Source organism: Lichenostomus cassidix, chromosome 1 (genome assembly GCF_008360975.1).
Source record: "Lichenostomus cassidix isolate B80296 chromosome 1, HeHo_3.0, whole genome shotgun sequence".
Taxonomy (NCBI): Eukaryota; Metazoa; Chordata; class Aves; order Passeriformes; family Meliphagidae; genus Lichenostomus; species Lichenostomus cassidix.
The window spans coordinates 59,298,868-59,324,585 of record NC_139479.1 but is presented as its reverse complement, the minus strand read 5'-3'; the positions used below and the strand labels follow the sequence as shown (position 1 = coordinate 59,324,585).

Here is a 25,718-nt window from a genome sequence, read left to right as displayed (position 1 = left end):
TTGAGTTTTGCCCTGTGTCTGGAAGCCAATCAGCAGCACACTGCACATATAATGGCAGGAATTACGGAGTATGCTAGAGTTACATTATACTTCAGTATCAGTTTAAAAGTTACTTTTAGATCAGCATAAAATCCAAGGGTTTTGCAAGCAGCAAATTGGGTTCCAAACCAAAGCAACCACAGATTACTTTCCTACAGGAGTGAAAAACTCAGCCAAAAGCAAGTTTAGCTCTTCTTCACTGCTTGATGATTTCTGGTAGGCAAGCCTTATTCCATAGCCTCACAGCTAAGACTCCCCTTGCTGGTTTTTAACCACTTCCACCAGACAAGAATGAGAAGGCCAGAAGTCACATCAGGACAGCAGAGCAGGGTCAAAAAAGAAGCTGAAGACGACAGCTGCACTACAAGACTTGACAAGGGACAGAAAAAAGTAGAAACCAGCAACAGCCACAAGGAAAGTGTAGGAAGAGACTTAGAAGTTAAATGAGGTGGAGGCTGTACAAAATAAGAGATTGGCACTAAGTGGGCGACAGGGGCAGATAGCAGCAAGAAGTACCACATTATCACACCCTTTCTTCGCTCAATATTCATCTTATTCCTGGTTGAAGCACCAGAATTTTAAAAAACTAAGTCAAATGTGTTGCACAAGTGTTCTCTTTTGCCCTTTCTTAATTAAAAACAAACCAACCAACCCAAGTAAATGCACACAAAGCTCCCTCACCATCCTACAAGCAGCAGCAATTTTTAGATGCATAAAGGCAGTGCAGACTATATGTTCTGAGTACATAAAGGTCCTAATTCAATTTTTGCAATTCCTGTGGAAAAGTGTTGTGTGGTTATGGACTAGATAGCCAGTACCTTGACCACAGACACGGCCTCATGCTTGTGTTGGTTCTCTTGCCCCAAGCAGTCACACGCTTCATGGTTTGCCTCAACAGCAGGGGAAAGAGACAGCATTTGATTAATATGGTGCTCAATAACCAATAAGGTCAGTGATCTGGGTACATTTCTGCAGCCTTGGCATGACTCACTTTCCGTAGCCACCTTCCAATCGGAGGCTCAGAGCAACAGCCAGCATGGAATTCAGTCACACCAGAAGCTCAGGCTAGGGAGTGAGAGGAAGGTCTGACCAACAGTAGCAAGAGATGGAGCAGCACACATGTCGGGTGAAGACTAGCTGGAGACTTAACTCTCAATTTCATACACCAAGGTTAAACAAAGTGCATGGATACTGTTCTGTGGTTGAATAAAGCCAGCCAGAACCAGACTGCTGAATGAAAGAAAAATAAAGTCCAAGGCAGGAAGAAAAAAGCTCAGATTTATCTTCCACATAAGTATCTTCTTCTTTCCCTTTACAAAAATCTTTATTTTCTTTCTTTCCGACTCACTACTTGTCCTTTTTTGGATGTATAATATTTGAAGAATAAGTTAAATATTTACTTGCTTCAGTTAACATATACTTTCCATGTGACTGACCACGAGGCATTACCCAAACAAAAAATCTTTGAAACAGATATGGTAATGAAACAAAAGAATGCTCATTTTGGAAGCAATCTCAAAATACCTCCTTTAAACAACCATTGCAAAAATAATAAAGGAGAATTGCTCACGCTTACCAGTTTTAAAATAACTTCAGCAAAAATTTCCTAATCCTTGGGATGAAACCCAGCTGAGATTAGTAGATTCACAATTTATGCATCAAAAGACATTGAGACAGCTATTTGCTACAGCAGAACTTCTAAATCTCCAATGGTACCTGTGCATATCACCTCTGCCCAGCATTACTATTTTGGGGTACTTGACGATATGCTGTTTGTTGGATTTCACAAGATACCAGAACACTTAAGGATTTTGAAGAAGCCTGTGAAATGTCTTTTTTCATACATTTCCATTAGCAGAGTATTCTTGCATTTGTCCAGAAGATTAAAGCTGAGTTCTAAGCTAATTTCCCAAATACTGTACAGATTGCCAAAGTCCAACCTCAGTCTACATGGAAATATCAAGGCAACTTTGCTAACCCAGCTTCCAGGCAAGATGAGGCTGAGGAAGACTGGTCCCTACATCCCACTTGTGCTGTGATTAGAGTCCACATGACACTTTATTGCATATCAGTGGAACTACGGGTTTACCTTTCAACCCAAAGACAGTAAAGCAGTGTCCTTGCTCCCTGCAGGACACCAATTTAACTCTGTAAGAAGTATGCCATCTACTGATGCACTCTTTACCCTTCCTCATGTGCCTTCACACAGCCACCAACCAAGACCAGCCTTAGCTGTGATTGCTGAAAAGAAAAATAACATTCCATGAATTTACAAGAAATGACAGCACTCTTGAAGCCAGTGAAATGTGTTTTATTTTAAGCCACTGCTAAAACAAGGACAAATTTAGTGCAACCTGGAGTTCATAATCTGAAAACTGAATATAGTTAAATTACTAAAATGGCAAAACTTGTCACCATTATACAGTACAAGACCTTCATATTCATTGAGTACAGTTACATAAACATTTAGTTACTCAAACTGCTTTTGGTATACAATTGCATCACTAACTGGGCTGTGAATTACTGTAACACTGCACAAATAAGCAGCAGTTCCAGCAAATTATAATAAATTTTAGTATTAAATACTATTCAGACATTAAAACAGAACAAAGGCCCTCTAAAACTACACCACCAGCTATACAACAGGAATGTACAAAGATGGTACAAAATAAAGTGACTACAGTGGCTGGGCTCTGTACCTGCCTCTTCAGAGCTCAAGTACAGTGAATGCTTGACAGTAGTGGCTCTTGCTGAAAAGCCAAAATTCTTACAATGAAAATCATTCCTGAATCTTGTACCTTTCATTGCAAATCAACTGTCGAGAACTACAGGAGTTTGCGTCGGTGTTTACTACTTACTGTGTTCCCATCTCCAACAATATGTGGCTCTTCATACAAAAGGTCCCAGACAAAGTAACATTAGAAAATGTAACATTTAAAATCTGGTATCATTTTTGAGAGACCTAATTAGTCTCGGAATGTGGGTTGCTGGGTTTTGGGGTTTTGGTTGGCTTTTTTCAAAAAAGCTTACACAATCTTTTAAAACTCAAGAACAAATATACTACAGAAATTGCATTCATGTACATCGTCTGAGCTACCTTTTCACATCCTTGTTTTGAGACAACAAATCCTCTTTAATTTTAGAATATGGGTTTGAGTTTTGTTTGGTTTTTATTTTAAGGCATTATGCATACTTTGTATTATTTATGCACTCTGTTCTGAATGTTTAAACTAGTTTTAAATATGGCCACTTCTAACTGTTGCTTTACAGAGGGACTATTTCTCAAAGTGCTTTTTCTACTACAGAATCTTACAAAACATCACAACACTTCAATTTTTTAAAACACCAAATGCATTTATGAAGTGTTTGTGTGATTTCTGAAACAGTAACATCCTAGGATATATTTTCCTCAACATAAAAATTGAATTACCAGGGTTTCCCATAAAGAAAAAATGCAAGATGAAACAAACTATGTTATTATGTTTGTTTATAAAGCAGAGCTGTCTGCTTTAAATGGACCAGAATGTGGCCCTTCATGCTTCTAGTTTTCTCTTACATTTCTGTATTTGTGGTCAGGAGTCTTAAATAAACTCAGTAAAAGCATAATTTAAGACTCGCATTAGCAAAGAACAGCTTTCTCACTAATATGGCAGACAACACCAGTTAGATATAGTCAGAATAAGGTTTTCAAAGATTATTACAATTATTAAATTGTAATAATTTTGCCAGGCTAGTTTAATTTTTTCCTAATTTCATACAGAAGGAGAAAAGTCAAATAATTCAGAAGAAATTTAATTCAGAAGAATTTGTGTAGAAAACTAGTTTCATTTTTTTGTTTGTTTTCAGAAAAAAATGAAGTATTTAACATTTCTCTCATGAAAATTTGGAAACTATGCTACTTTCCTCAGAGGCTAATAAAACAGTTTCTTCCCTTAATATAACACCAAACAATAATTACACAACATATTTGATCCAATCTGGAAAAAAGATTCTGTTTATAAAAATAATTTTCAGTGCAACTGTTGCCTACTCAACTCTCTGAATAGCTGTAAGCTTTGTGAATGGCGTGATCTTCTGCCTTTCTCCACAAAAGTAAATGAAAAGAAAAAGCACTTCACCAACTTTAAAAAATCCAACATTCTGAATAAATCAGTTAAAAAATGGCTGTTCCTGCTGTGTATTTTGTTGGCTGTGTTTTGCTGTAGGTGTTTTTAAATGTACAGTTTTGTACATTTACAATACCATCAATATCTTTCTCAGTGTACAGAAACACTTTACTATACTATACTATATACTCATGCCCTGAAATTCCACTTGGTGAGCAAAATTTAGCCATTTGGCACTGCTTTTAGCATTTTATTGACATTTCAATTTTATAGGTAAATTTGTACAAGTATATTATTGCTGTGTTAAGGGGAAGGTGTTACAGCCAGATAATTGTTTAAAATTTTTATCTAAAACAATGTTGAAAATGAACCTTAAGAAGAAAAAGGAAAAAATATGGGGGTTGGGAGAGGGAAAAAATATCCAGACAACATTTGTAAAATTCTTAAAAAATATTTGCTACTAGGCCCATCTTCCAAATACATGAACTAACATAACTTCCCCTGACATGCTTCAGGCTCTAAAGAAAAATCATTCCTGATGCCTGGATTACATTACCTATAACAATACAAAACACCTAAAAGTGTTTTTTGTCTTTTTGCCACATACACAGACTTTTTCAATCAGTGAAATGATATATGAAGTGAGGAAATAATCTGAGCATAACAGGATTCTAATTTAGTGGTAGAAGTCTGCATTAAGAGTTCATATTGGTGAGATCTCATACACATATAGATAAACAAATATATCTCTGTGTGTATTCACATGTGTGAACACATGGATGTGCATATACAAAAACATGAAAAATCTTTGGCTCTGTGAGAAAGGTGAACTTCATGAGATCCAAGGCAGAAATCCAGATGACAAAAGAGGACTAAAACAAACCAGGTCTCTGCAAAAAGACTAGTGGAATGCTTTCCTGAAACACAAAGACACTGCAAGGAGAGCGCTCTTGTGTTTACCAGTGTGACACTTCATAGTAATTCATGGGGTAGGGGAAATCAGAATTGTACATATGCCATTAAAACTCAGAAACATATTTGGAGAACATCTCTCTCTGCTTGTTTGGAATCACAAACTTGTGCACTGTATCAACAGTATATTTTTCTGTGAAAAAGCTATTAAGTTTTTTTTTGTTAATTCAAAATTAGTAAGGCTCTATGATTATTTGCCAAGCTTTAGGTGACAACCTGGTAATTACCAGCATGTGCCTTTTTCTCTCAAAGGGCATATAAAAACACAAAACCCAAAAAACATTTTCAAACCACAGGATAAGTAAAGGTCCAAATTTCCCTTCAGAAAGAAAGGCAAATCAGCAGCATTGGTGAGAAACCTGACAAGACCGCTAAAAACATTCAATTAAAAATGCCTTTAAAAAAATCCGTGAAGGTAGTTACAAAAATGAAAAATCAATTTGCAAAAAATTCCCGTTTTTTATTACCCTTCTTTCCTAAACACTTACATGCTTGCTGAGTAACAAAATTGTCTTCATTACTGAAAAGAAAATTCATATGTGGTTGCTTTGAAATAAAGAATTAAAACTAGTCAAAAAGATGGGCAAAATCCTCTGAAATTTCTGTCTTCTATTTTTAGCACATCTGTGTGAGAGACTAACATACAAATTCTTTGACACAAAACTAGTGTCACAGAAGTTTGCATACAAAATCTTCAGTAAAAAATTTAGCAATTTAAATCTGATTGGCATACTTCAGGAAACCTTGCTGAAGAATTATGTATGAAATCATACTCAACTAGTCACTCCTACCCCTTCTCCCAGAAGTTACCAGCTCTACAGTAGTCAACAAAAGGGAACATGCATTTGCACCACAGCAGTTTCAAAGCAGACTCTCCCATCTTCACATAACGTTAAAACTTATAAAGGTGGCAATGAAACCAGACTGTATTAAGGGGCTGCTCAGGCAAATCACAATTTTCTTCCTGGCAATGCTGCTCTTGGCCATGTAACACCTGGCCAAGATGGATAATTTTTTCCATTGTCTGCAGCAAGGTAATCCAGAGCAGATTCTTGCTGAAATCAGTGCACTGAGTGCTGCTCTGAATATAACACACATAGGAGTATGAGAAAGAGCTATCCTGGCACAATGGGAATCCTGAATATCACATCTGAGACTCTCTCCTCTGGACTACTATCATAGACAAGGGTTGTTCATAAATATCTCAATGGTATGAACACAGCAGTAAATACAAGTTATGCATGGGTGGACAACACCGATTATGGACTGAATAAACATACCATGTGCACAGTATCACAAAGCACAGCACAGCTATTTTGACTTTCACCTCAAAGCCTTTTAATGCTGACTATTACTTAAACATTCACTAGCTGAATTTTACTTTACATATCCGTGTTCTTTCTATCTCCTTTCAGAAGAGGAATGAAGTGAAGAGTGTTGCATCTTTGGATTTTTCAGACATTTTCCAGAAGCCAACTGACCAAAGGTTTACTTAGAGCTTGCTCTCCATCAGATGCCTTCTCTATCATTTCACAATATCTCAGCACTGCTTGCAAGAGATCTCCAACTTTCCAATCTCTTTCTCTCAGTCTTCTGGAAAGCTAAAGGGGAGACGGGAACACAAAACAATATATTTTGACTTGGACATCCTGATTAAGTTACAGAAGTTATTCTTGAAACATTAAGTCATAAGAGATCAGTTTTAATGAGTTAATCATTATTCCCACATCTATAAAAACAAAAACTTCCACAAGAATCAGGCACTTTTCTTCAGGGCTGTCTTCACAGAAGTTTCTTCTGGAGGGAACAACATTTTCAAATTATGTGGTGCCACAGGTATGAGGGCTGTGGTTCATCAAGACTGCAGAAAACAGGAAATTCTGAACACAAGATTTTGACATTTGCCACCCCTCCCATGCCAATAATGCATGTATAAAAAGACAAAACTCTGTCTTAATAAAAGGATGTGGATTTTCCTTTCACAACATATAGTGTGGTTGGGGTGGCACAGACACTACCCTCAATGAAAACAGTGTCTTCAGAGTTGGGAAATTATAACATCTTGGGGAAGAGGAAAAGGTGATGATTAAGTTAAACTACCACTCAGGAGCAGAGAGCAGTGTAGCTGAAAACATTTCTTTTCCCCCAGGGTCCAAACAAGAAAATCTTCCATTGCTGATGTGTCAAGCTCAGCTATATGTGTAAGAAAGCCTGCCCTAAGGAAAAAATGTATTTGACAGCTTGCCCAGGAGTAAAAAATTTAACAACTTTTAGTTTAAATAAATAAGTAAATAAATAAATAAAACAACAACCTACACAAACAAACTTTATTCTCTGTAGCTTTCTGGACACCTGACATTGCTGCATTTAGTAAACAGAGTTTAGACACCCTACTCATTCTTTGGAGCTGTAGATTTTTATTTCCTTTTATAGTCCCTACCAAGACATTCTATATATTAAGTTAAAAAAAAAAAGTCATAGATAGTGTTCAGGGAAATATTTTTCCACAGCTACAAAATTAAAAATTCATAGAGTTTCTTCTGTGAGACCTGTCAGATTGCAATTTAAAGTTCTATTAAAAAATAAAAAGGAAGACAATCTTTCCCTGATTCTTCACCTAGAGGATGTTTCAACTGCAACAAGGCAGGTAATAGAACTGGCAGAAAGAACATGGGCATAAAAGCATGTATCAAACAATTAACTTGAGAAAACCATCAACGTGAACATGTGAAAAAAAATCCTCTCTAATCCTGAGCATAATTTATTCTGAACACTGGAAACTTTTCTCAGTGGAAAAAAAAAAAAAGACATCTTTTGTACATAAGAAGAGACTGAAATCTGTAGCTATTTCTGTGAATTTTAAAGCAGGGCACAGGAAGTAGGAGTTTTATAGTCTACAACATGCAATTTTGTAAATGATGTTTGTTGGTTTATAAAAGAATGGTCATTTTTCTTTCCTCTGCCAGAGGAAAGTGTGGCTAATGTCCAAATACCTACTTCAGCAAATACAGTACAAAACTTCTGTCCAAAGAAGTTTTCCACCATGGTAAAACTACAGAGCTGGCACCTAAATTTTGATTTAGAATTTAAATTTAATCTCACTTTCTTCTGAAACGACCAATCTGTTTCTTACCATCAGAGAAGTGAAATATTAGAGTTTACTCAAAATAGGAATGTTAAAACAACTAGGAAAGGTGTGATTAAAAACTGAATCCATATGATCTTTTAATCCACACATTTGCATATCCACATTCTCAGGCATCTCAAAGACATCAAGATCTATTCTAATTTACTGGTTTCCTCTTATCACGCCTAACAAATGTATTTTCTTTCATACGCAGGTATTTCACTTCTTTCTGCCCTGCTGAGCATAACCCATACCCTGAAGAAAGAGTTCATACCCAGCTGCAGCAGTAATACCCTGCCTGACACGTGCTAGGAGTACTTCTGCTTTTTATGCAGCCACATCACATCAGTGCCTTGTTACCCTCCTGTGATCAGCTCACACTAACCTTTCCTTCCTTCCAGAACTCACCAACTGCTTACACTGCAAACTGCTGTTCCCGATGAGCTCTAAGTCCTGGCCGATTCCCCAGGAAACCGAGATAAGCCCTGAGGGTGCCCAGGACATGACCCGAGGGTCCCCAGGAGATGTCCCCACGATTGCCCCGAGGGTCCCCGGGAGATGCCCCGAGGGTCCCCGGCAGATGCCCCGAGGGTCCCCACGATTGCCCCGAGGGTCCCCGGCAGATGCCCCGAGGGTCCCCACGATTGCCCCGAGGGTCCCCGGCAGATGCCCCGAGGGTCCCCGGCAGATGCCCCGAGGGTCCCCGGCAGACGCCCCGAGCCCGCGGCTGCCGAGGCACTGCCGATGGTTTCCCGCTGGGCTGCAGCGCCCTCTGCAGGCCTCGCTCGGCTTTACAAGCGACAGACCGGGAACGACGATTTCCGACTGAAAACCCTGGATCAGAGATCATTCCAGTTGGGAAGTGGGATGGAATAAAAAACAGGCAATGGCTCCCTGCCTCCGGGAAGGGAAACGAATTTCAATTTATTTTAACACAATTGCATCTGGAGAACTAAAAATCTATAAAACTAAGTGAAACAATTAACTACTGTCGCATTTTCAGGACTGCCTGCCTGAAGGTCTAACCTTCAGGTGTCAACTCAGTATCAATTTAGGACTGAAGCATCAAGTAGAAAAATATTCTAATTTTTAGGAGGGCCGACATAACAGACACTGCTATTTTCCAGGGTGCTCTTCTCAATATGTTGTCTTATTAAGGTAGCTGGAGTCATGCTCAGATACCCAGCCAGCTAGTAATATCTTTCCTGCGTGTCCTGTAGCATTGGCTCAAATCTCAGCACCACAACTTTGTCATCTCTTAACTCAGAGGTGGCCAAAGAACGAGAGACTCAAGGAAAAATTAAAAAAGAGGCACCTACCATCTATTTTCTGTCTTAGATATTCCATTGCAATGTAAAATACAGGTGTCTCACATACAGAAAAAAAAAATTATTATTAACACTTGTAGGTCCTACCACTATCCTACCCAAATACCTGCAACATGAAACAGATGAACAGATCTTCAAAAGACAACAAAAAACCTCACGAGATCAGAATTACTGTAATCCCTAACCCCAACTTATTCACATCAAAAACCCTTCTGAGACTGCTGGACCAAGTATGTGAAAACAAAAAAGTGAAGTATTTTCTTGTATTAAGGCACTTATAAACTGTAACAAAGAAGAAGCATATGAATATATGGATTAAATTTAAACAATTTCAAATAGCACAGAAATGGAGAAAAGTATTCTCTAACTGCCTTCCAGTTTACAAAAGCACTCTGTCAGAACTGATGTCCAAAACATATTCCTGAAATAATTCTAAATCAAACATACCACACTCCAGAAAAGGAGCATAGCACATATATTTCTACATGCCCAAAAAGCGTTTCCAAACTTTCTGGATTACTCGAATAAGAATGCAAAACTTTCTACTCTCAAAAGCAAATACACATTCCATGCAGTTACATAGGCAAAAAAACACCCCAAAGTTACTCTCTTTTTGTGCCTGAAGGGAGAAGCCACTCTTAGGAAAATTCAGACCAGGTACAATCTGGATTGGCCTCTAGGTATCTTTCACATTCTTACCACAAGTCTACAGTACCTAAGCACCATGGGTGCACACATCCATCCAGCTCTGGAAAACCCCAAGCTGAAGAGTCAATATTAAATTTCAGAAATGAGAGCAAGTTTTTTCTTCCTTAATATACTGGTAAGTACGTTAAGTCATTTTTGCCAAGATCTTCATTGTTAAAATCATATTAATGGCATCATGTTAAAGCTTTTTCACATTACCAAGTCACAAAACATAAATATTTGATAATTATCATTCCTATGAATCTTACCATTAGAGACAGTACCTATATATCTATTAACTTAGCCTTTCAATGAAGAGGTAATGTTAAAGTAATTCCTTGCTTAATTAAAAAACAGAGGTTTAATGTAAGAAGTTCGAGATTATCATGTGTAGTTTGGTGTGCAGCCATGACAGAATAGTTTTTATGATTTCATAAGAATAATAAGTTTCTCTTATGTGTTTCTGATGGAAATACTCAGGACAGTATGCATACCAAAATACTGAGCCTTTCTAAAGGGACACAAATTGCTAAAGCCTAGTTCTTTGAAAGTGTTATCTATAAAACCAAAATAAAGGCACCTAAGATAAGAAATTCTTATTGAGCCTTCTTTTTAACAGATTTGGTTTCAGTTGCTTACAGAATATAGACATAATATTTACTTAGAAACTGAACTTCCTTCTAACAAGAAAACATACCTTTGCTACCAAAAAAAAAACCTTGGCAGAACATGTTAAGTTAGAAAATAATTTGCATGACCAAGTTCTCAGAAAGATTCAGTTTACAGACAATTAAATATGAAGTAAAAAATGCTTGAAAAAATATAATTTTCACCAAACAAAAATGCTGCCATTTCATCCTTTTGGAGTAAAACACTTCTAAAAGAAATGAACCAATCAGCTTTGATATTTATGTATAGTATATACACAAGCTATACAGGCTGTTCCACTTTGACCTCTCAGGATTTAAATAATTATTTTCCTCAGCAGTGAACAGTGGCTGAAGCAATAGCAGCTGGTATATCACAGCAAATGGAAATCAAGGAAATCCCTTCCCTTTCCCACCACCCATCAAACCCAAGCACTTACAAAGACAAATTCCCTTGCAGCAGCGTCACGAAAGTGAAGATCAGACACCTCTGTTTCAGAAGCTGCCAGCCATTGGAGTGCTGCTCTGAGCTGGGGGTCCACTAGATTTGGTTCCAGATCAATATTCATTATTGATAAAGTCTTTCGGATTTGCTCCAAACCTAACATTAAATAGAAAATCGTCAAATCTATAGCTTCAAATTGTTTCCAAAAAAATCTCAGTAAGTTCACTGTATATAGACTATATTACCTTAAAAAAAACCTCAATTTAGTACAGACAGATAATATGAAAGAAAAGAATTATGCTGGTCTGAAGTGCTTCAGCACTTTCCCATTAGGAAGTACCATTTATCCCATTTACAATTGTGTACAAACATAGCTGAGCATTAAAAGATACCTAAACTATGATGTCTATTCCAAACAACAAGGAATTTAGCACAGACTTTCATAATCTGAACAGCAATGGCTCTCACATGGTCCATCAGTTACTTCTGTTCCAGCTGCTATTTTTCACTATGCCTTCATCTAGTGATTTTAAAATAAACTGCATTTCAGAATTCTTTCTCGTACCAATGAGAATGCTTCTTGAGCTTTTCCAAAATATATTGCTGGTTCTACTGAAGCATATCCAGTTTTATAACACTTTGTTCACAGCATAAGTTCCAAAAATTAGTACAGTATTGGAAGAGTAGTCAATAACGCTTAGGAACTACAGCATTGTCATCTTCTGTTCCCAAGCTGAGTTTCCAGCTACCACAGAGATCCTTTGTCACACTCCCAGAAACAACTAGGCACATACATAGTGCTCTCCAAGTTGTTCTTGAGGTCTCTGCTTCCAGACTACTGACCTTGACTCCAGAAACATGGAATATATTTGCAACAAAAACACATATTCATGTTGAGTTTACCTCAATCTCACTAGTCTTCCAACTAAGGTCATGAAAATTGAGGTAAGTAAGGTATTCATTCCCAATTGGCAAAGTCAAGCAAGTTGAAACAGATTCCCCCAGGAAGTAAAAGAAAGAGAAAATTAACTATCAAAACTGTCAAACAAGACTGTGCTTTTAATGGATAACTGAGTGTTTGTCTTGGAGCCCCAAAATGTAACTTCTTTATAGGAGAAAGAACAATTAAAAAAAAAAAATTATGACACTTAGTGGGCGGAAAGCATTGCAGCAACATTGCTGAGAAATTTTGGTCCATTTTTTTAGTCTCACAAAATGGATGTACATTTGCTAATAAGGCTTTGATTCAAATCCTTTGGTAAACAAGGCACAGTTAGCTTAGAAAATGCCAGAAATTTCCAGATATGACATGAACAGAACTTTCAAATGTCTAAGACCAGGTACAAAGGCTTTCAACCTAGCACACTGTTTAAACAATCCTACAATGACACAACAGGAAGAGCCTTTTCAAAACAATAGTGAAAAGGTGAGGAACTTAAACTGGAAACATTTCAATAGAAAATCCTTAATATAGTACAAAACAGTCTGCTGCACTACAGACAGTAGGTGACACCTAAACAGTGTCAAGAAAAAATCCAATCACTATTCCAATTGAACAATTTGAGTACTTGAGATGCCAGAACTTATTAAAGTTGACACCAAAAGAATGCAATGGCATATTGATAAAGCAGATAAAACCTATAGAGCAGAAAAAATCTTAATTATAATTATTCTGAGCGAAAAATACTCAATAATTTGGCTTTACTTTCTTATATCCTTACAGTCACATCTGGTTTAATAAAATTAAGAGATGTTGTTCATTTATATACATTTTTCCAGGAGCTTAAAAAGAGAGGAAAAAACCCCAAAAAAACAAAAAGCCCTAAACCCACACCTCTTTCCACGCACATCAAGACTATTTGAAGATGTGCAACAAGGCTGAATATCCCCTTTGAGGAAGTACCAGAGGTTTCTGGAAACTCTTACTTTATCTTCAGAATATACCCAACACAAAGGAGAGCTCTGTTACAACTTGTTCTACCATCATCTTCACACGTGTATTGAGGCTGTTCTGAGTTAACAACCTTTGGCACATCAATCAAACTGGAACCAGAGCACAGAGATCTACAAACCACAAAGTGGTAACAAGATTATGGATAGACCCTGTATTATACTTCAATAAGAAGAGAGAATAGCAAATGCATACAATCCAAGATTTTTATTATTTTTCCAGACTCTCCCAAGATTAATGTGTCCAGTTTGAGTAATTTCTTCAGCATCTTGAACACAGCAAAGTGGATGTGTTGCCATGGCTCCTTATCAAATATTTTTAAAAAGGTAATTATGCATAGAAAATTACATTTTCAACAAGCTGATCAAAGTTCCCTACCTTATGTTATGAAATTCATGTAAGGATCAGTAACTAGCACTTCCCAAAGGCTGCAAATTTCAGTGCATTAAGAGGATTATGTAGGGCATTAATCTAAGAATACATTCTGACACTTGACTGACATTCATTATGATGAACAGGGATAATAGGGAGTCACCTTGTTTTGCAGACTATAAAGGCAAAGAATTGACAACATAATTAACGTAGAGTGCACAGGACAAGAACAATAATATATGCTGGAACTGACATTACCTTCTACAGCATCCTTGGAATCTTCATCTTTATCTTCTGTTCCATCACTGTATTTCAATTTAAAAAACCCAAAAAACCAAAAATATGAATACAATTTAATATATGCACTAAAGGCAGTAAATCCTAAGACTGTAATGAAGGTTAAAGAACTGGAAGGTCATACAAGAATTAAGAAGTGATCATGAAAAGCAGCTTTGCTTCTCACACCATTTCATGTTGTAAACAGACATCATCAACTTCACAAGATTTGCTCTTAGGAAAAGAAGGGAGAAGAGAGAAACAAGAGAAAGGTGTTAAAGATATTACTTATTGATTCTAATAGCTTTTCTTCATATGTGAAAAGGTTGAACCATCTTATATCACAGATATGAAGAGCTATAGGTAAGCCATAAGTGGTCTATAAAAACCAATTAGGAAGCAATTTTGAAAGTTTACACAAGCTGAAGGGGGAAAACCCCAGAAATCCTGTAGGAAGCAAGGTCTAGTCTGCACGAAAAAAAGTAAATCTAAAGACTTGTAAAATTGCAGGCAAGAACATGCAAAAAAGGGACCCTTTTGCAAGCAAAACACATTCATCAGGTTTAGCACAGCAAAATTTAATCATTCAGGATGGATTAATTAATGAAAAAATCATATTGTGATTAAGTGAGAAGAGTGTGAATAATGTATCAGCATAAAAAATGCACTCTATTTTTATTTTTTAAAAATGATGATTTCATGCATTAATTATGAGGAACCCATCTGGTTTATATTTCTCAACTCAACCAACCTGTCTGACGTTGGAAAGGATAAATTCTCCTCATACATATCCCCTTCTAAACCAAGACTGCTCCAGCTACTGCTGTTACCATTACTGCCAGGAGAAGAAGAGAACACAGCTGAACTAGAAAAGAACAATAGCTCAAACTAGAACCTTCATTTTCCTTACATTTGTTTTGGCAAGAGATTTAATTCAAGAGCACTGAAACTTTCTAGACAGGTTTGCTGGAACAAGTGTGACTCTCAGCACTATCCCGAGCAGCAATGTGCACAATAATGCAAAACTAGCAGGTTTCAGTACACAGGTCAAAGTATTCATTTGTACTTATTAATTTTCCAGATCAGTGCTAGCAGGAATTCTGTCTTCAGGTCTAAGCACATCACTCATTATATATAGAAGCTCAACAATTTCAAAAGGATTACTCATAGGAATATGCATTACATCTGTAATATTTGCTAAGGTGTAGCTAAGAGTTCATAAAATTATGCATTGTGAAGACAACTTCACATACAAAATCCTTCCACCTCACTCAAAAAAATCCAGTAACAATCTCCAACAGCCTCATGAGAAGGAATTCCTAGAGTAACTTTTTTTTTAAATTTTGAATATTGTTCTGCAAGTTGATCTTTTTTAAAAAGGGGGTTTATAAACCTATGAAAACAATACTAAAAAGATCACTTCACTCACAGTTCACAAAAATAGTGCATTTATTCTATGACTACATTCAACCCAATGCAAAGAACTGAAAAAATTAAGCATGTTCTTAACCCTGGTAAATTTTAGTCATTATAAATAGCACCGTTTGTTAAGCCTGTCAATATGTACAAGATTGAGCAACTCATATGATTAAATCTCTGTTCCCAAACTTCATACCTCCCCCAGAGCATGTCTGGAAGCCTTCCAAGAACAGGAGTTCCAGGAACAGGACTTCCAAATAGGCAGCGTTTTTCAAGAAAGTAGACTGTCTACTAGAGATGGCATGAGAGGCTGCAGCATAACTGCAGAGAAAAACTGCTCCAAGAAAATGCTCTCTTCACCTAAGTTTTATGTGACTGTTGAAGCCCTTTTCCACTCATACTCCTCAAGGCAAATAGCAAAATGTTGGAAGAATTCATGGGACAGACACTCTCTTTCAAGTGTTTGCTATTAACATTATCACTTCTCAGTGTCTCCTGCTCTCCCCAGCATGCCTGCTTGGATCCTAATTTCAAAACAGTGAAGTACCAGCAGGTTAGGAAACCTGCAACATAAACACACCTGAATAACATGAAAAAAAGTTTAAGAAGTTGCAAGTGCTTCATTCAGTACATTGTTGCTTATTTAGACTACATGTCCAAAGAAAATTCAGAGTTCTCTTGCTATGCGAACAAGAAAAAAGAAAATTAAAGAGCAGAAGCCTCTGAAGAAACTTGCAGAGAATGCAAATCTGATCTAAAAAACATTTCCAAAGTTACTGTGTGAGACGATGACACTCTACATGAAGTATTAAATTTGGCTTAAAATGGTTAAATTACAGATATAAAAAAATTTAATATAGCCTATTGATATCAATACTTTACACTCACACAGCCTCTTTCACCTAAAGGTACAGACATAGAACAAAAATAGAAGTAAAAACTGCCCTGGGTCTCAGACTAAAGGATAAAATATTTGCAATCTGAAAGAGTAACCTCTGCTCACTACTGTTCTGGTTAGGTAAGAAACTTAATATACTTTACAGAGGTCACTCTTGGTCTGAAATAATCATATATATTGAACCATATGATTGCAATGAGGTATGAGAAACAGATGGGACCTTTTCGTAATGTGATCTTTATTTTAAGTTGCCAAATTAACACTCTTCAAAACAAACTCCTGTAACTACAAAACAAGAAATAAACAGACAAAGGCATTATAGTGCCTCCGTAATGGTTCGCGCAGCTCTTCAACAAGGAGAAAAATGAGAAAAGCAAGAGGCTTCTGCTCTGAGTTATAACCCCACCTGCATGCTCTGATGCATCCCCTGGAAAAGCCTATGTCTATGCCTATGCTTACACCTACACATTAACTAGAGAGAAAGCTTAAGACCTTTTTAATTCCAAATTCAAGTCACTAGCATTAGGCATGAACAGCAGAAGACACAAGCACTTCCCTGCAGAGCAAACTACCAAGTTCTCTAAAAAGTTTCATCTGAATGGAACTGCCCTCGGGAAGCAGTGAATTAGTTTCTTGTTTTGCTTTGTTTGTGCATGGCTTTTGCTTTACCTCTTAAACTGTCTTTATCTCAACCCATGGAGTGCTCTCACTTTTACTCTTCCCATTCTCTCCCCCATCCCACCTGGGAGAAGTGACTGCCTGGCTGGGTGGGGCTCAGTTGTCAGCTGGGGTTAAACCACAACGGGGTGTTATTATCTCTTTACACATCTCCCCCTGGCTATCTTTTTTCACTCGGGGCAATAACCCCAGATCCTTCCTTCCATCTGATAAACCTCAGTAACACAAATGAACACAGGTGCTGTTACCAAGCCACAATTAATTCTGTAAAACCAGCTGATCAATTTGCATATGCCAGTTTCCTCCATCAACATCTTGCTATCCAAATTATGCCTCCCCTTCTAAAAGTAACATGTTAATTCAGGTCATTCCTCCTCTAATGAGCCACAGATTTTCTTCCAAGTTATATAAATTACCTTCTTTTTATTTATATCTGTTTTGGGAATGATAAACAAATAACAAATACAACATAGGCACTACTGGTCCAGAAATTTTTTTATACTTTTTCTCACTATCCTATATTTTATTGGGTAGGTATAACTGCCAATATAGCGAATATTCTTCCTTATACTCGGATTTTCATCATAATTTTCACTTTTTCAAGAGATGATGTTTTATTAAATTAACTAACAATGTATCCTTTTACAAAATTATTAAGTCGTGTGAGTGATAAATTATAGTAGTGTTTTGATTAAATTATCTAGTTAAGCAAAACACATAAAGTATTACAGACATTTAACTGAGCAGTTTCACATTGGTATCAAATAACCTATTTGTATATTACTTAAGCAAGCACGTCTCCCATACTTTCTTTAATCTCAGCAATGCTGGAAGGACTAACTAAAGAAAAAAATTGCCCTCCCATTTCTGCTATTCTTCAACAGAAATGCTGAACTTGGTTATATCAATCAAAGAAGCCTAAGTTTACTCATTCCTCATACAGAAGCCTGGGCCACAACTCTCAATATAATTCTCCCTGGAAACAGGCACAGACATTGAAGATTTCAGAATTCCCATACTAATCTTCATTAGTTATCAATCAGACGTGGACAGTGTCGTGAGAAGCTCTGTAGAAAAAGTTACTACCTGAATAGCTACCCTGGATACCTAAGTTCCAATATTACACACCTGCAAGTCCATGGTTAACAGCATATAAATACTCCATCACTATGAGTTAGAGCAGCTTATAAATTCCAGTCCCAAAAAATCCAAAAAGAGCCGTAAAAGCTCACCATGCAAATTAAGCTAGTATTACTTTTATTCAAAACCAGATTAATTTATATTAAATACTTTCTCAAGGATTAAGTTTTAATATTTTAGAGCACAACCTTCAAACAGTAGTCTCAAGCTGTATTTCACACAGGGTGTTTGTTTTAAAAATGCTTACATCTTTTGCTAATACTTAAATATTATATGTATAATTTTACTTGATGTCACTCCCTGGCATCCATGACAAGGCACACTCCACATATTTTACAAAGTGTGAACATTCATGGCCAACAATGTTTTGTAAGAGAACAAAACCATAACATTAGAGCCATTTTTAATAAAAAAGTCATTTTGTGTTGAAGACAAAAATAACCTCTTCTCCCCCAAACCCTAGGAGAAATACACTCGATGACAAGTTATTTAATGTCAAGGTAGCTGTTTAACTATACTAACATCTTTATAATTACCTGTCACTTAGGTGAAGAAAACTGCTGCTCTCATCAGGATGCTCATCTTCAAAACTTAGATTGGACCAGCTCCCAGTGCTATCATCACCAATACTAAGGCTCATCTGCTGGCTAATGACAGATTCAACAGAGTGAAATCCTTCTCTTCCAACAGAGCTAAACAAAAATTGAAGACAAAAACGTCACTGCATTTTATGCTGATCTGTGTTAGTTCATTTATAGCAATTTAATACCACTTCAAAGAATTAAAATTCAAGGGAAAAGAAAAGGTGGGGAATCCCTTCATTTGTACCCTATTCTCAACACAAATAGTGCAACCAAATTAGTCTGAAACATCAGCAGAGTTAGGTCAGGGATTTCTATTTGGAATTCTTGCACTAGAAGTCAAAGACTCGAAGTACAAAGAAGGACAAAGAATTCCCTAATTTGGAATATTATTTGCTATAAAGCACAGAAGACACTGTAGCTGTGCAGACTGTGTATCCAGGTACACTTTTCAAGCAGAAGACTTACCATTTCTGAACTTGTTCACCACAGGACAGTTTGGCTATTTTCCGTGGCTTGCTTTCAGTAAAAGCAGCTAAGTGGTCTGCTACTGCAGGCAAAGTGCTTAAATACAAGCTGGTGTCTAAAATATTAGGATTCCATTTTTTAAAAAGATATTTCTGTAGAAAAGTATTTGTTTTTCTCCTTCAAGAAAATGTAGCAATGCACAACCTGTACAGAATTTTTCCCCTCAAGAAGTAAGTTTGATTTTTTTATCCAAAAAACAATCAAGCAACCATACCACATGAAAGTTAGTCTTTAGAAGACACTTCAAAAAATTCATTTAAAGAACTTTGAACACCTCATTAAAAAAGTAAAGCAAAAAACTTACAAAATGAGAACTTGCAATTATGAACTAACTTTCATGTGCAAACTGTGATTATCTATATATATATGAAGTGGTAGGAAATTCAAGAAAAATTACCATCCTACTCCCACATAGCAAGCAGCCACAGTAACATGCACTATTTAAAAATCCAACTTTAACCACATCATTCCTAACACTTTGTTCCAGTGAGCATGAATTTGTACAAATACGTAGCTGAACTTGAACCAATTAGCGTAATAAAAAAGGTCATTTTTCCAATATTTATTTACAGTTATACCAGCACCAGTTCTCTACATCACACAAGGCAGTTTCTCAAGGACCATATGCAATACATACCACACTCTAGATGTCAATATAAGAAACATTTATAAATATCGCCTACTTGCCACAAATTTAATAATAAACAGTATCTCTCTGAACCCTGCATTTTGTTGTTGCCATATTCTAACTAGAATTTTTAAACAAAGCATCATCTTTGATACCATAGGTATAGAAAAACATCAGCACATGACTACTTCCACTTTTTGTCACACACTGAGTAAGGACTCAATCCTGTTGTGCAGGGACCAACAAAATACTACCCATGAACATTTTGATGCTGTTGTGTGTTTCATATCAAACCCTGAAAAATTCAGTTCAGTCCCACTGCGGCCTTTAGCCACTAAACATAAAAAAAATCAATTTTATTGTTCATTATGATGCCCCTGTAAACACCAGAGAAAGAAACCAGCGTGAGGAATTCCCCTTTAAAAAAAAAAAAAAAAAGTAGGAGTTTTAGTATTACTTCAAATTAAAAAAAAAACCAACCAAAACAAAATACAACATGGTAAGGATTGCCCTTGGACCTGAAGATATTTCATTCTGATCACAGCAGTCTGTTTTAGGAAACAGTTGTTTGCCACAAATTTACTGTGGCACGTATTTCTTATTTATAGGCCTATTAAAGGAATCAATATGTTATCCTTTGCTAAATACCCAAGAATTTCAAAGTCAATTTCTTGTTCATTGTATTACTATTTTATATAACAGTTTCTTTTTCTTTTTTTTTCCTAGTAGTAAAGACACTATCACAACACAGCCATAATAAAAAATCAAGTCTTCATACTACAAAGCAATGGGCTCATTTGACCAGCATCAGATGCTGAAGAGGAAATATAAATAGGGAACAAGCCTGGCTTCTGTCATGGCTCACAGATCAACAAAACCTGTAAGGACTAGTATTCACTAGTGTAGGTAGTATTTTCAAGTTGAAACAATAAGTTCTACTTATTAGTCACCTACTGGAACATATGTGTGCTGATATACATAGTATCTTGGTTTCAAGCTCACACAGGTGAAAAAAATCCTTTCTCTTCTCTAGTTCTGAGTCTTTTAAATATAACCAGAACATTAAAAAGAATATATTCAGCATAGAAAGCGTATCTAAGAAAATATATATTAAAATTCCTTCTGGGCACATACTTGTATTAACAATCCTTTTTCTGGTACAAAATGTAACAAATAAATAGAAAATTAATATTACCTTATGGTAACTGCCTGACCAATATTAGTCATAGCTGATGTCATTATTTCAGTAGTAAGGCTCTCAGCAAGACTGACTCCATCTTGTCCAATACCACTGTCAGCTGTCAGACTTGCGTAACTCAGCTCTCTTTCTGTTTTCCCTATGGCCGCAGTAGCCCCCTTGTCAGAAAACACTGTCCTCTGTTCTACATCAACGTGAATTTTGGGAATATCAAGTTGAAACACTCTTGAATTTTGACAGGCACCGCCCAATCCAGAATGAAGAAAATGCCTCACTGGAATGCAGGATTCTTGTGCAGGTAGATGATGGGACATACTTTCTGTACAGTACCGATGTTCCTTCATACTACAGCATCTACAGACAGTTCCAGAAAAAGGAGACAGTTTCTCAGTATATGAGAGCTTATCCCCATTTTTTCTGTTTTCAGCCACATGGAGAACAGCAGACTGTAAACTCATTTCTAGAGTATCACCTGCTACTTTCCTAGCATATTGTTCTATAGCTTGAATTATGCCTTCACTGTAGCCATTTTCATTTATATTACCTGTACTATGATAGAGTTTATGATCTGGGGAGAAAGGAAGAAATGTCCTAGAGAACCTTGTTTTAATGAGATCCCCTGTGACCTCATCAAATTCAGTCTTTTTATATAGACAGGAATCTGTTAGAGACTTTGGCAAACATGCTCCCGACATCTTCAGTTTCTTCCTGACATCACAAGTAATACTGTGAGCAAGGGATTCGGAGAAATGTAACAACTCTGTACATTCCCTTCTGTGTGCACTGATGCTCCTCTCCAACGTTTGGCCTTCATAGCGATGAATGCTGCTTTTCACTTGCTGTACTGCATCTTTATTCCCTGCTTTGATCAGCTCCAGCTTACCATTTACCTGTGCATTCTGCCCAGGAAATGTCTTTCTGCCGTATCTGAATTTGGTTTTTCTAGCTGCTTGCTGCAAGCCTGATTTGATAGACCTGTAAGCAAGTCTGCTGGCGTATTGATCCACTAACAGCTCAGCATTACCTCCTTCTCTTTTCAGAACCCGGATTACATGATCTGCGTATTCGTCAGTCACACTTTCACAGCTCGGGTACTTGGAAGTCAAACCTCTGCTGCCTGAACCTTGTGGTAAAGGAAGCATAGAGCAATCCCTCTCTCCCTGCCACTGGTCCCGTACTGGGCCACACCATTCCTTTGAACTACCATCTTTATCACCCCTTCTCAGATAAAAGCAATCCACCTGGCAGTTAACCCGCTTCAGCCTCAACAGCTTACAATGCCTTGATTTCACTACTTTCTTGGCCTCACTGATGACCTTTCCTGCCATATCACCTGCGTAATTCCACAAGGAATTGCATGTCTCTTCTGGGATATTTACAAATGCAGTATACCTGCATCTTTTCTTTTGCATACCTAACTGAGCCTGCCTACCAGCTTCTCTTTCATTTGTTTTGCCCCCTAAATGGGAAGCAGCCATTTCAGTTGCTGCTGAAATTATGTGGCTAGATAGGCAATCTGCATACTGAATTGTTTTTGCTGAATGCTCCTCTTTCTCAACAGGCATTTCAGAATGATCTTCGTCTTCACTACTTTCCACTTCTTCAGAAAGGGACCGCATGAGTTTCAGCACAAATTCCTCATTTTCCAAGGAGTCGTGCTCAGTCTCAGACAAATCAGTAACAGATGGATTGTAGGGTGTAGAAGGAGGTGTTGCAGGGGCAAATTCCTTTGCTAATTCTCCCTTGAGTTTCTTGGACAGTTTTCTCAGGTTCTTTTCAGAACTACTTTGACATGGTACTAGAGGAGTTGGTGGGGGTGTATCAGGCATTAAACAGGTATTTCCATGTTTCAGGCTTGATTTTTCTTCCATCGGCAAAACACCTTCACTGCCAAACACCTCTGATGAAAAGCTATTTGCATGCAGAAAACAATCAGTTTGCCTGTAATTCAAAGCTCCTGCTGACAGTTTCTGCATATCACTTTTTTTGGAAGGCTTGTTTAAGCATGTTAATGAACAGCTTCCCGTGTCAGCACAGTCCTCTAGAACATGCCTAGCAAAAGTCACAGTGGAACAAGGCGGTGGTGATTTTGAAGACAACCTGTTTCCTTTTTGTTCCTGCCAACAATCTTTAGATTCTAAAAAACACTGAACTGAATGAGTTGGAGTAAGAAATTTACATGGATTATTCAAAGGCAACTGTTGTTGTTCCACAATTATAGAAACATTACTTTGTTTCTCAGCCTCTTGCTTCTTTATCACACATTGTTCTTTCCAATTGGTATCTCCACAAGCCTGTGAGCTCACATTACACGTTAAATTCTCACTGGTGTTGCACAACACAGCTTTACTTTCTTCCACAGATTGTTTTATGACATACTTGGCCAAATGATCTGCAAACATGTTCTTGGGGGAGTCTTCACCAATACCTTGCACACAAGGTTTTTTATCTGTTACTTTGCTTGTTAAAACATCTGTATACTCTTCTACTGCCTTCGTTACTCTAGATGAGGTTATGGCTTCGTAAGCTTCATTTACTATCATGTCTACCATAGTTCCAGAGAAAGTACCAATGCCTTCTGACCCACTTGTTAATTCTGAGTTATTGTTCATTCCATATCTGTTATTTCTTAGTTTGGTATCATTCTGGTTACAAAAGAGTGATGGAGTATTTTCAATACTTTGACTGTGATCTGAAGGTAGATAAATATTTCTGAAAGAAGCTACATCCACTTCGCTCTTTCTGCTTGTGCAAAATGGATGATTGTAGTCTTCAAATACTTTCATATTGTCACCAGCATTCGGAACAGTGGATACTTTTGCTTTGTAAGCATCAGAGGAAACCTGCTGCTGACAAAGAGCTCTTCCAGCTAAGGGCACAGGTATTGAACTTACAACACCAGAGGTACAAAATAGAGCTTGCTGTACTGTGTATTCCTTCTTGGAGTCTTGGATTTGCTTTAGTGCTACCTTATCATTAAAATTAGGAGAAACTGTGGAAGTCTGTGTTGACTCTAACATACTTTCTGCACTTACATATTTGATATTGTCCATGGAAACACTAATGGCTGCTTGTGTTGTGAAGGTCACATCAACCTGAGATAGTTCAATAAATGCCTCCTGAATGACAGATTCAGACAAATCTCGGGCATAGGATCTTACCACTTTGTTTTCATAATCAAATGATGAGGGCTGTGCAGTAGGTGTTGATGGATATGAAAACTGGCATACTTCCATGATTCCTTCAAACACAAGTTCTTCAGCGAGGTCTGCTGCAAACCGTGCAACAGTGTTGGTAAATATCTGTTTCTTTACCTGACGCAATTCTTTCAAAGCACCAGTTATAGCTTCGCTCACCAAAAAGTTTGCTATGCCATTAATGGCACGCTCCTTCAGCGAGATTGCTCTACGTCTTCCAATCTCATAAAAAGCCATTTGAAAGACTGAAGAAGTCAACCTAGCAGCCAAATGACAAAGTGCATTTGTGCATGAAGAAACACCTTTTTGGAGGTCTTTAAATGCACTGCCAAAACTTTTTTCAACCAATTCAGTTGCAAATTTTTGAATGCTATCTCTGATCATTAGTGACTTATGTTTAGATTTTGCTTGCTTCTCTGATTCCTTACTAGTTTTCGTTTTGAGATCTGCAGCCTGTCTCTTCTCCTTCACAGTAACCCTTTTGTACTTGGAATCATTCTCTGCACACACTCGTTCTGATGAGGACTCAGAAAAAAGAACAGAACCCAGTATTTCAAATGAAACACTATCAGCATATGCTGAGTAACTGTTATAAGCCGCATCACGGTGACTTTGACCACTCCCATCTCCACCAGGATTAATTCGACACAAACATTCGGAAGAACCGCAGCTCCCCAGTGGGCTGAAGGCTGATGTTCTAATAGGGCTGAAGAAGCCTCCACTCTCTTCCCCTGATGTTTTAACCGGGCGAGGGGAATCTGGGACCTCAAAGATGCTGCTGTACGGTGACTCCGGCTTACGGGGAGTTGGCTTCTTTACATTGGCTGGGAGAGTGGGACGATCAAACTTGAATTTCTGAGGATTCATTATAATGCTTGCAGAAGACAATTTTTCATGTGCAGTCCTCCTTTTCTGGGTGGGATTCTTTAAGATGGGATCCCTAATAATTTTACAAGAACTTTCCAAGGCTTGCTCCAGCTCATCAAACTGATCAAAACTATCAAAAAATTCACTTACTTCTGAGTCTGAATCCTCTATACCATCTTTTACTACTGGAATTTTTGGCAGCTGAAGTTTTGCCTTCAAGCTTTTTTGATATCCTTCTTCATCTAAGAAGATGATGGGGCTTGGGCTGGAGCAATCTGACTCAGAGGATTCCGCTGGAGAGGAAGAAAACAATGTTTTACGTAAAAAATTAACACCTTGATCAGAAGGATTATATGGCTTATAGAAACTCCTTTGTATCCAAGGATCAGAAATTGAGGTTGTAACTGAATTCTTTACTGAGGACAGATCCTTAAGTCCCAAAATATCAATTAAAGCAGAAGATCTGGCAGATGACTTTCGACGTGCAGAGCCCACAAGGATCTTTGAGTCAACAGCTTCTAAACATTGAGCAGGGACAGTCTGTGAAGCAGCGTCTCGATGGTTTTGAGAAGTAAAGCTGCATGCACCTGAAGGGAAAAAAAAAAGGTAAAAAGTGATTGCTTCAAAACCAAGA

General features: G+C 37.4%; 1 protein-coding gene across 5 annotated transcripts in view; it reads right to left on the bottom strand.

Annotated features, from left to right (window-relative positions):
- Positions 1–2,334: 2,334 nt before the first annotated feature.
- AKAP11 (A-kinase anchoring protein 11) overlaps positions 2,335–25,718 on the bottom strand; it is a 44,689-nt gene continuing 21,305 nt past the window's right edge. The window contains exons 7-13 of one of the 5 annotated variants that reach the window (XM_085059221.1): positions 22,545–25,671; positions 21,018–21,374; positions 18,622–18,777; positions 14,702–14,815; positions 13,933–13,979; positions 11,347–11,507; positions 2,335–6,718 (exon numbers count right to left, since the gene is read on the bottom strand). In XM_085059221.1, the coding sequence (XP_084915347.1) occupies positions 6,572–6,718; positions 11,347–11,507; positions 13,933–13,979; positions 14,702–14,815; positions 18,622–18,777; positions 21,018–21,374; positions 22,545–25,671 (4,109 nt within the window). In that variant the 3' untranslated portion in view covers positions 2,335–6,571. Of the gene's footprint in view, positions 6,719–11,346; positions 11,508–13,932; positions 13,980–14,701; positions 14,816–18,621; positions 18,778–21,017; positions 25,672–25,718 lie in introns of all 5 variants that reach the window. The other 4 variants (XM_085059188.1, XM_085059195.1, XM_085059204.1 and 1 more) reach the window with 4 other exon arrangements.